At 35.8% G+C, this 11909-nt stretch overlaps 1 protein-coding gene across 1 annotated transcript in view; it reads right to left on the bottom strand.

Annotated features, from left to right (window-relative positions):
* Positions 1-11628, bottom strand: part of LOC107722321 (kinesin-like protein KIF2A) — a 22500-nt gene extending 10872 nt beyond the window's left edge. Inside the window, exons 1-10 of the mRNA XM_016530633.1 lie at positions 11430-11628; positions 9737-9831; positions 8952-9080; positions 8364-8418; positions 6303-6410; positions 5413-5513; positions 2198-2293; positions 2023-2077; positions 1779-1941; positions 66-245 (exon numbers count right to left, since the gene is read on the bottom strand). Of these exons, the coding sequence (XP_016386119.1) occupies positions 66-245; positions 1779-1941; positions 2023-2077; positions 2198-2293; positions 5413-5513; positions 6303-6410; positions 8364-8418; positions 8952-9080; positions 9737-9831; positions 11430-11490 (1043 nt within the window). The 5' untranslated portion in view covers positions 11491-11628. The remainder of the gene's footprint in view (positions 1-65; positions 246-1778; positions 1942-2022; positions 2078-2197; positions 2294-5412; positions 5514-6302; positions 6411-8363; positions 8419-8951; positions 9081-9736; positions 9832-11429) is intronic.
* Positions 11629-11909: the final 281 nt, after the last annotated feature.

Here is an 11909-nt window from a genome sequence, read left to right as displayed (position 1 = left end):
TTTTTTTTTTTTTCCAATTAAACTTAAACTGAATTGTATTTTTCAATTCTTCTGACTAGTCATACCTGCAGCTGTTGCCCATCTCGATGAGTTTGAGCACGTCCTCGGTGCATTTGACGTCTTGCTCCTGCAGCCCGACCACCTGAACCTGCTGCTTCCCGTCTTCAAGCACACGCAGCTTCGCCTTCCTGTTCAGAAGGTCAAACACCTGCAACGGACCACTCAAATCTGAATTAATGCACTTTGAAACAAATTAATAATTCATGTGAACTATGAAACTCTCCTCCCGCTGTAGATATCAAAGAACGTACTCCTGAAGATCTAACTAACTTAAGTTGAAGTACTACAATTTACTGAAAAAAATTAACTGAATAAAATTAATTAAATAAAAACGGAAATAAATTAAAGCTAAATAGAAATATAAAAACTCAAACTAAAAAAGACAAAAGCAACACATTTTCTAAAATTAAAATGAAGAGTGAAAATAAAAGGTCATTCATAAAATTAATAAATACTATAATGGTATATAAATAATACTAAAATAACACTGCTTTTTATAATAATAATAATACTATTTTCACATTTTAAAACAAATTAAAACAATGAACTACTAATTATTAATGTGAACTACAGAACTTGCCTTTAATGTAGATTTCAAAGAACATGATAACTAACAACTGAAATAATAATAAGTAATAAAATAAATATATATTTTTTAATAAAAATATAATTTAATTTATATAAAATATACATTTTAAAAAAATTATTTATAAAAAAATAAAAGTACTAGAATTACTGAAATAAAATTGAACAGAATACACAAACTGAATAAAAGCTGAAATACAAATCAAGTTACATAGAAATATAAACTATATAACTAATACTTTTTAATACAAATATAAAATAGTTAACTAATAAAAATGTCAAATCACAAAACACCGCAAATAAAAAAATAAAAGCGTATTCAAAATATCATGAAATACTATAATATAAATTAGGGGTTCGAAAAAAATCGAACCGTACGCTTCTCCACACACGGTTCGGCACGCGCTAGGACCACGGTTCAACTTAAATCTGACAACGCATCTGTAATATGGTTTGCTATAAATAACACGTAAAACAATCAGGGTTCGGCTAATATATGTTTCTGTTGATGGATGCGCATTCTGGCTTCCCAATACATTACAACAACAGCGATGAAAAAAAAAACGTGGACAAACCATTCACTCTTGTTCAATGCGAATGCCGTATGATGGAATATGAGCAGTCCCATCCATCATCACCCGGGTGCTGATAGAGCGCGCGCGCACAGGTGAGACCTGAACAGCACACGTTGATATCTATGTTTAAACTAAACTCATTGAAGCTTTGCCAGTTTAAACATTTAAGAGCCAGAGGACGCGAGCTCGCGCGCGCGCAGTGAGAAGATTTGTGCATGTGCTCATCCAAAGCGCGCAAACCCGTGCCTCAGAACGTGCGCATATATTAAGCTCTCTCTGAAGTATTGTGTTTAAATGGACAAATTCACACAAAAATTATGTCAAAATGCCCGTCTTGGTAAGTATCCTATAGCAGACATAGCCGGCTGAACGTACTGTATCAGTGCACTGGATCAGTGCATCATTTTTATATTTGTTACTTCGCATAGTGTGAGACTCCACAAACTGTATTTATATATATTTTTATATATTAATATTTATAATATATATTACAGCGTGAGACTGAACAGGTTATTTTTCTCTCTCTCTTTCTTCTCTGTCAAACAACAAACATCTGACCTGTACACCATTTCGTTTGTGGAGGTGTCGTCGAAAGCGTAATCGAAGCGGAACGTCTGGTTCTCCAGGTATCTGGTTAAATCCACTTTCTGCTTGGGCTCGTGGACCATGACCACGTCTTTACTGGGGATGGTGATGACGTCCAGATCCTTCATGGTCAGCTCTGAGTCAACACACATGATGAGCTGCATCACAAACAACACCAACACACTGACAACACAGAATCACAAGATTTCATCCTTACCTTTCTTGTTCAGTGGGCGCGTCCGAACACACACGCATATCCTGTGGTCCTCAATCTGAGAACATATACATATTATTAAGACATATCTATTATAATAACATGCAACACAGCTAATGCATCACACGGAAGTGAAATAACTGTGGGAGCACATGCTGGTGCTGATGCAGTTCTTCACCAGATCTGCAGTGGTCAGCGGTCTGTAGTCCAAACTCGCTCTGAAGTCTCGGATCATGCACATGATTTCATAATTAGGGGTTATGGCATCGACCTCCTGTGTAATAAAAAAAACCTCAGTTAATATTGTAAGCAGGGTTCGAAATTAACACCCGCCAAATGCAGATAAAAATTAGCTGTGGTGGGTAACGCTGTCACATCACTAGCCAATTTGGCGGGTTACTTATCGTAAATTATTTTCAACCAATTTTTTGGGCAAGTCAGAATTGCGCAGATTTACTGCAAATACTGAACTTGTGAGTCATCATGATATATTAACTACAGCCTAATTGCAGCATCTGCGCATATCTAGCTTACTTGAGCATACCCAATAAATAACGGCGCGGCGGGTGCGCTGGTTTCCTTTGCATTGAAGCAACAACAAAGAGCCAAAATAGAATAGACAATACAATAATAGAACAAAAATACAATAGAACCCATTATGATCAGTGATGCTGTCTACACTGCATGTGGCGCGACACAACAAATCCCCGACAGTAAACTGATGCCTCGTTCTAGAAGTTCAAGTGATTTGCAATGCTTTGTCACATCAAGTGTGGCAGCTATAAACTGTTGGTTTATTTCAGTAATTTTTTGGGTGGGGGGGCTAGTAGAAGTTATAAATGGCTGGTAACTTAAATTTAGTAGCCAAATTGGCTGGTGAGTGAAAAAGTTAAATTCAAACCCTGATTGAAAGAGTTTATAACATAATAACATCACCTTCTGGAGATGTCAAGTCCCCGTGTTAAGTCAAGACATTTTTATTCACTCATTTTAATTAGATATGCTAATAAATTTAATTACTAAGATGATTAACTGAATGCCATCCACTGAGTTAAATAAGCAACATAGTAAGGTCATGTGACCGATGTTTTCATTTTACTTTTAATTTTTTCAAGTTTTAGTATTTTTTGTGTTTTTGTCATTTTTATTATTATTTTTAAAATGTCTATAGTTTTTATTCATCTTAATTTCAGTTTTAGGTATTTTAGTACACCATGTTAAACTAAACGAAAACAAGAAGTGTTAAACAGTCATTTCAATTCATTATTCACTAGCTGAAATAAAATGTTTTAATTTCAGTATAAGTGTATTTTATTTAAAGAAACAAAACTGTTTTTTTATGGTTTTAGTTAACTATGATAACCCTGGCAGATGCTTTAATTGAAAGTGTCTTAGAAATGAGAAACATAACATGCTATCTGTCACCAAGCCAATAATATTCATAGTATATACTAAATAAATAAACAAACAGATAAATTTTTATAATTATAATGTGCAATAAGCAACATAAATTAATAAATAACATTACAATTGCAATGCACATTAGGCAATAAAACACAAACACACACACACATACATATATATATATATATATAAATATTAGGGCTGTAAATCGGATGGTTCGTCACGATACGCTACGATATCGATTCTCATACCCAGCGATACGATATTTGCCGATACTTCAAAAAATTATACGATACGATTCGATACAGGAGAATATCGATCGATATATCGATATTATTATATTATATACCTATTTTAAACAACCATCTACATTTTTATTAACTCACAAATGCAACCAAAACATATAACATAAGCATTTATCTTAAATTTTTATATCCTATTCCTCAATTGGGACATTCACAACAAAAAAATATGCCTACACTTTTTTTTTAAAATAAAGAAAAAGAAAAAATTGAATTTTTTTTTTTTTAATTCAAGTCACACACAAGATCAGTAATCTTAAAATATGACAACAGTCAAGACAGTCTTTCAGGTTTTAGTACTAAAATATGCAATGTGTAAAATAATGTAAATCCTCATTAGGAAACAACACAAACGAGGTACTCCAGTTGTAGAAAATTTTTTTTTAAAAATTAAATAAAGCGGTTAAAACTTTGAGACTTTTTTTGCCTGCTACTATGGGCTCAGTGCTAAAAACCTTTTCTTCAGATAACCAAATTACAAGCAATAGCAGAAAATTAATGCAATATAACAAAGACACAAATTAAAGGTGACATATCATGAAAATCTGACTTTTCCAGGTTTTAAGTGCTATAATCAGGTCCCCGGTGCATCTACCAACCAAGGAAACGTGAAAAAGATTAACCCAATCATTTTGTTTAGGTAAGCCTTTTTCTGCAAGCGTCTTGAGAAAACGAGCACGTCTGATTTCGCTCCCTTGGTGACGTGGCAAAGGGGTCTCATTATAATATTACCGCCCCTTAATCTGTAAACTTCCACTCAAGGCACCGTCATTTGATTTCGCAAGCGACAACGTTGTACCAGCTCTAATGCCATGGCGAAAGTTTGAGCAAAACATGCTAACTGTTCTGTCTTTGGCTGCACAGACGAGCACAGAACACTATTTACAGTCCCAGCCTCAGAGGAGACAAGAGAGCAGTGGATTTATTGATTTATTTAGGCTACTGTATATTGCTGCTGCCACACAGATCTAAAATAAACAAGCGATTTATTTCCCAGCTGTTTACCTTCACAAACATAACCAACTGTTTTTGTAACTTGTGTGTTTTTAACGTATATTTGTGTGTGAATGAGAACTTAGTTTAGTACTCACATGCTGTGACAGCCGCTTTCTGTCCGTGTGCTTCGGATGTGTGCGCTCAGAAAACCGTATATCAGAAGTTTAAACTAATATGGTTTAAAACGCATGATTTCAGCACGATAAACATGATAATCAGAACCAAAACACATGTTTTTAGCAGGTCCCGAGCTGTAATGGCGCAGCTCTATTCTGGAAAAGGGGGCGGTGAGCAGCAGCTCATTTGCATTTAAAGACACAGGCCCGAAAAACAGCGTGTTTCTGCTTCCACTCAAAATAGGCATTTTCAAAATTATATAATAAATGATCTGTGGAGTATTTTGAGCTGAAATTTCACAGACACATTCTGGGGACACCAGAGACTTATATTACATATTGTAAAAAGGGGCATAATATGTCACCTTTAAATAAACAGTGCTTTTCAGGTTTTTCAGGTAGATCTAAAAGAAATGTTCAGGTACAGAAATGTATATTATCAAATGCAAAATAACACTGCATAGTCTTCACTGTATAGATTAAATATATAATGCATTTATAATTATAATATACATTAAGCAACACTAAAAGTTTAATTGTTGCGAGTACACTAGTATTCCAGTGTTTTCTGTCACCTGTGCTCTTTTCTCTCTCAGCTCCTGCTGCTGTAATCGTCTCTTCTCCCGCTTCTCTTGAAGTTTCTCCACTTCCTTCACGCAGTTGGACTTCCTGCGAGCTGCAGACACACACACACAAAACTCTGACACTGGAAACAGACTCAATATTTTACAAACACTTACATTTATCATTAAGAATACTGATCAGTTAAACCTGATTCCCTCACTGTAACAGGCATTTTGTGTTTCATAATTCTAAAGTCAGTGTGAATTAGTAGGTGTTTAACGTGTCTGAGTGATTCCCTCAACAATGGCAACATGAGGGCTCATCTCTGGAAAACAAATCTAAATGCTGCTTTTGTTCTGATGTGACGAAGACAACGGCCGCTGTGTGACGCGCTGAGAGCCCTTCAGTTTCTCCTCTTCAGATATCACACACTCTCAACATCATTACAGCACACACACACACACACACACATGCTGTGTGTCAATAATTACACTACTGTTCAAAGGTTTGGGGTCAGTACGATTATATATATATATTTTTAAAGTCTCTTCTGTTCACTAAGGCTGCATTTATTAGATCAAAAATGCCGTAAAAACAGTAAAATTGTGAAATATTATTAGAATTTAAAATAACTGTTTTCTAATTTAATATATTGTAGAATGTAATTTATTCCTGTGATGCAAAGCTGAATTTTCAGCATCATTATTCCAGTCTTCAGTGTCACATGATCCTTCAGAAATCATTCTAATATGCTGATTTGTGCTCAACAAACATTTCTGATTATTATCAATGCTGAAAACAGTTGTGCTGCTTCATATTTTTGTGGAAAACAACATTCTTTCATATTCCTCCTGACTGCAAACTTTATAATGGTATTGCATGCGTTAGTGAGGTGTTGTACCGTTCTGCTGCAGTAGGGTCTGGTGTTGGATGGATGGAGGCGGGATGGGTGCTGATGGAGGTGGTTCGGTCTGTTGGCTCGGCCGCGCTCGAGTCGTACCTACAGTGACTGAATAATGGAGATCACATCACTGACCATAAAAAAAGATTGACAGGTCAAACGCTACAGCTATCAGACAAACATGTAAACAGACAAGCTTTTTTTGTCTATTATGTTAAAATAATAGCAAGTTATCAACATTCTGAAATAACACAAATGGAAATATGGGAATGTTGTTCAAAATTTGACAAATGTCAATGTTTTGAAGCAGGAAAAGGTGTGCTTGTTAATGCTTTTCCGTTATTATATTATGACTCTATCAACAACTTGAGCCCCTTAAGAAAAAAACTTAAAGGCAATTTTTATCTTTGTCTATGAAAATGTTTTCGTTAATTGAAAAGGCTGAAATAAAATATAAATAGTAGATGAAAAACTAAACAAAAATTAGAAATCTTGCCTTGGCAACTAACTGAAATAAAATAAACTTAAGTACTAAAATTACTAAAACTGAAAGAAAAATAAAGCTAAATAGAAATATACAAAAAAATATATATTAAAAAAAGTTCAATTGAAATTGAAAATACAAAAATAATAGCTAATTCAAAAGATTAATAAGTATTACAATATATAAATAATAGGGGTGTGACGAGACACTTATCCCACGAGACGAGACGAGGCTGGGTTCACGAGAACGAGACAAGATTTTTAGACTTTTTAAAGAAATCCTCAATGATGAAATATATAGGGAAAAATAGTCTTTTATTCAACTGAAAAACACGAAATGAAAAAAATGTAGGTGCATTTTGAAATCAACTTGTACTTTATGAAATTAAACTTCTATTTTAATGAATTATATGCAGCAATAAACCACATGTAAACTAGAGCTGCACGATTCTGGATAAATTGAGAATCATGTTTTTTTTATATATAAATTGGAGATCACGATTCTCTCACGATTCTGAAGAAAAAAAGATTAGAAAACTAAACAAAATAACAATTTACTAGTGGTTCTGACAAAATGTTCATTGCTTAAGTCTTTTTAAAAAAATATTAATTTAAACAAAATAAAAAATAAAAAATTAAATGAAGGAGTCAGTGTCTCAATTCATAAAGACCTGTTTCACAATTGGAATCTCCTGAATGAATGATTCAATGACAAATACTTTTTTTAAACGGGCAGTTGTCGCCACCTCCTGGAGGAAGAGTATAAGCGTTACAATACATACGAGTGTTAAAGGGGTCATATGATGGTAGTTTCGCTTTCACAACGAATCACACAGTGCCTTCACGACATGGCGGCAGCCACAATACTACAGCAAGAATAAAAGTTACGCCTTTTTTCTTTGCGTGAACATTTGGCGGCGTTATGCAAATCTTCCCACATCCTGACGTAGACATGTGGGGGCGTGTTAGAACGAGCCGTTTTAGGTAGGTGTGGCTGATCTCTTTGGATTTGAGACTTTAGTCTTTGCAACTTTACAGATCTTCTTTATGCACCAAGAGCTTGTAACAAGAAAAGAAAAAAGGAAAATCTTTATGATATTTTCGTTTGGTTCGCTACTGTAGAGAATAAGTGTTTATACCCAAACTATAAACTTTTATCCCAGAACTTATGTTATTTAAAAGTCTGTAACAGAAATAATAATGTGTGGCTGAAAAGATTGTTTGTGTTGCTCTTTTTGGATCAGCAGCAGCATGAATGATTCATTAACATGGGCAGCGACAAAACATGCTTCTCGCTCCACTGACGCTCGCGATCTAATAGACATAGCTGAATCGTTGTCATTCAGGAATAAGATTGCGTGGGTGTTTGAATCGAGATCGCGATCTTTAAAAAATTAATCGTGCAGCTCTAATGTAGATCTCATGCCACGAGATCTCGTCACATCCCTAATAACTAATACTAAAATAACACTAATTTCAAGCTTTCAGATCAAAATATTTTAAAATCCTGAGCAAGCTGAAATGACTATAAGACTAAAATAACAGTCATTATTTTATTTTTTTTGCATGACATCATACCTCGGTTATCCCTTGCAGGCGTTTCATTTTTCGGTGGCGCTACTGTTCGACGATTCTAGAAATGATGAATCCAAGAAAATAAACATGTTTCATATAATCCAATTTGCACCATCTTTTCATTTAGCTACAATATACATCTAAACATTCACAGTGAATTCATGCCACATTACCGCCTACTAGTTGCTACATGTATACAGTAATTTACCATGGTAGTTTTACAATCCATTAAATGGAAAAAAATTTAAACTATTATAATTTAATAGTACAACTCATTCATATTTTTGTAGTATATTTTTATAGATAGATAGATACACACACACACGCAAGGGCTTATGGGTAACGTAGGATGCCACAATGCAAGGTATTTTAGTGTTTTTTTATGTTTACGACTAGTAATTACCCAGCCAGTATTGATTTGACCGTAAAAACTGGAAACAGTTTTTTATGACTTTATGACTCCTGTCTAGAAATCCATCTGAGAAGTTATAAAAACCATATTGAGTGCGCTACAATCATCTGTCTGTCTGCTGCTGTGCTCATTCCTCCTCTTGGTTACGACTATTATGGTGTAGTGAAACGGACACAGACCTTGTTTTGAGGGATCTTGTTGATTTTGATGGCACTGGACACGGGTGGTGGAGGGGTGTCAGGACTTTGTGGGATTTCCTCTTCAGGTGCAATGTCTGGATTTAGTGCAAATATGCTCTCCAGATCGATCTGTTCACGGAGAATGAGAGCACGAGCATCAGGCTGCCAGTTTTTAAAAGCACTTCTACTCACGGCACACAGGATTTTCCACAGTTGTAAAAGCTGCTAAAAATAATCATCCCACAGGACACAAAACAAGATCTCAGTATCTCAGCTGTTTCTCCAGCAATGAGATACAATAGAGACTCCTATGAAGATCAGAAAGTGCGCTCAGATTTGCCTCAGAGATCTCAATATGAACTCAAATATTTCTCATCAAACTCTTTCAGGATCAAATGATCTGAGCTGCAATCCATATTCATGTTATACCACTATTTCTCATGAGGACTGGTTGGAGAAACATCTGAGATTAAGTTGATATTTAGCTGTGAAAGAGCAACATGTGAGCAATAAAACCTTTGTCTAGGTTTTTATATTTCATACACACATTAATGCACAGCATTTAATAACTAAAGACTGCTGATAAACCCGGAAGCTATTTAAGGCAGAGGTACAAAAGCTGCTTTAGAATAAATCTCCCTTGATTCTGACACATAAGTGTTGTATCTGTGTGTCTCTATTACAGATGTACAACTACAAAGACAAACAACCATGAATGAAACATATAAGCTTTTGTCTTTAGTGCATTATGATGGACATACTGAATATGATTATCAGACATTCACCTCTTTCCCTTTTGTGTCTCCGTTTTCAATCCACTCCACCGTCACGCACTCGTTGTCTTCGTTCAGTGATGTCACCATGGCCTGGTGGATTCTTCCTGGAATACATAATAAAACAACAGTTTACTGCAGAAATCTGCAGCTCTATGAGAGCACTTTTAGTCTTTGCAACTTCAGGGATCTTATCTATGCACAATCAGCTTGTAACACTCCAAAGAGAAAGGAAAACTTGAAATCGCATCATATGACCCCTTTAATAAAGCCCCAAAAAAAGGAGCTAAATGGGTCCATAATCCATAATAACACGTCCTCCAGTGAAATAGTTCATCACATCAAAATCCACCCACATATTTGTTGAGCACTGTTTCGGCTTACAAACAGTGTTTAATCTGTGCATATTTCTCTCCTGATTCAGATGAGATGACTTTTTCTCTGAAAGTTTAAGTTAAAAACATCTTGATGGATTTATTTCTTACAAACTTGCAGATTTTTTGTTTCACAAGACATGAATTGATGGACTGGAGTGGTGTGGATTATTGTGATGTTTTTATCAGCTGTTTGAACTCATTCTTAGGGAACTCATTCACTGCAGAGAATCCATTGGTGAGCAAGTAAAGAAACAAACTCATCTACATTTCAGATGGCCTGAGGGTGTGTAAATTGTGTTTTAGCAAATTTTCATTTTTTGGTGAATTATTCCTTTAAATGTGTGCTCAGGTCTCGAACCTGCAACCTTCTACTTACAGACCCTATGCCTGCATAACTACACCCGCATTGCATTAAAAATAGGCTATTATGTATAATGTGTATTATTTTGTTTTTATTTATAATTAACACGGTTGAGTTATTAGCTTACTAACTATTGTACTACAGTTTCAAATGAATTATTTGTCTTGTCTGTAATATACATGGCAGAAAAATGAAATTTGGCTTAACTTTAGACTTCAGGCAAATTCCTGAAATGACAACAAACTAAACTAAAACACAAAGTTCAACTAAAACAGCAGTACAAACGAGTTTTGCAGGCGATGTCTCTGGGCGTCTTCCTCGAGGATGATGCTAACAGACTGCGAATTTATTAATGTACTATGGCGAAGGTTTGGCTTATGAATATTAATTAGGTTCCGTGACGTTTCCGCATTACGCTTCTCTGATTGGCTGAAATCCTCACATCGCAGGCGATGTCTCTGGGCGTCTTCCTCGAGGATGATGCTAACAGACTGCGAATTTATTAATGTACTATGGCGAAGGTTTGGCTTATGAATATTAATTAGGTTCCGTGACGTTTCCGCATTACGCTTCTCTGATTGGCTGAAATCCTCCCATCAGCGATTAACGTTCTGGTGACGTATTGGCTCACGACTATCAATTTGATTCCGCGCCTAGACGCTCGAACGCGGTTACCAAGCAACGTCAGGAGGACTTCATTAATATTTAATGAGTCAAACCTCTGCCATAGTAGCATTCGTAAATTCGCTAACGGGTTAGCAGGAGCATGCATCCCAAAAACAGCCAATACAACGGCGTGCCAAGGACGGAAGGGTATTGTATGTTTATGCACAGGCCTATATCGAGCCTCTCCCGTCGTTTGCACCAGATGTCTTGCGTTAAACGGGTTTACCGGGTTAAACAAAGATGATGCACCGACAAACTGCATCTCAGCCTGATAAACGAGCTGCTGCTGGGTGTGACTCACCATCACTGCGCTTGATCTCCACATAAATGCCGATCTGGATCTTCCCGAAGAGAGCTGCCATGCCTCATGTGTGTGCCTGGATCTGTATGGAGGATTTTGAGCGGCTTTCACGGGAGAAGTTGATCAGCGGCTGCGGCGCAGTAGAAACCGGGAGGAGGTCAGGAGGGAGAGAAGGATGAGCGCGCATGCGCAGAGCGCTCACACACCCATCACAGAATGTCACATCAGCCTCTTTTGTCTAGTTGCATTGGACGCAATCTGTCCAACAGTTTTGTTTTTCTCCAATATGTTGATTATTTTTCTTTTTTCTTGAGCAAGATTGCTTTTAATTATATTTTTTAATTAATAAAAATACAATGAAACAAGATGTCAAAAAAGTGTAATATATATATATATATATATATGCTTTCTTCCTAATAAACTATATTTATATCGTATATTCAATCTATTATCTTGACATAAAATATGTTGAATTGCTTC

Source organism: Sinocyclocheilus rhinocerous, unplaced genomic scaffold (assembly GCF_001515625.1).
Source record: "Sinocyclocheilus rhinocerous isolate Xijiao unplaced genomic scaffold, SAMN03320098_v1.1 scaffold874, whole genome shotgun sequence".
Taxonomy (NCBI): Eukaryota; Metazoa; Chordata; class Actinopteri; order Cypriniformes; family Cyprinidae; genus Sinocyclocheilus; species Sinocyclocheilus rhinocerous.
This window is presented reverse-complemented; position numbering and strand designations above follow the sequence as displayed.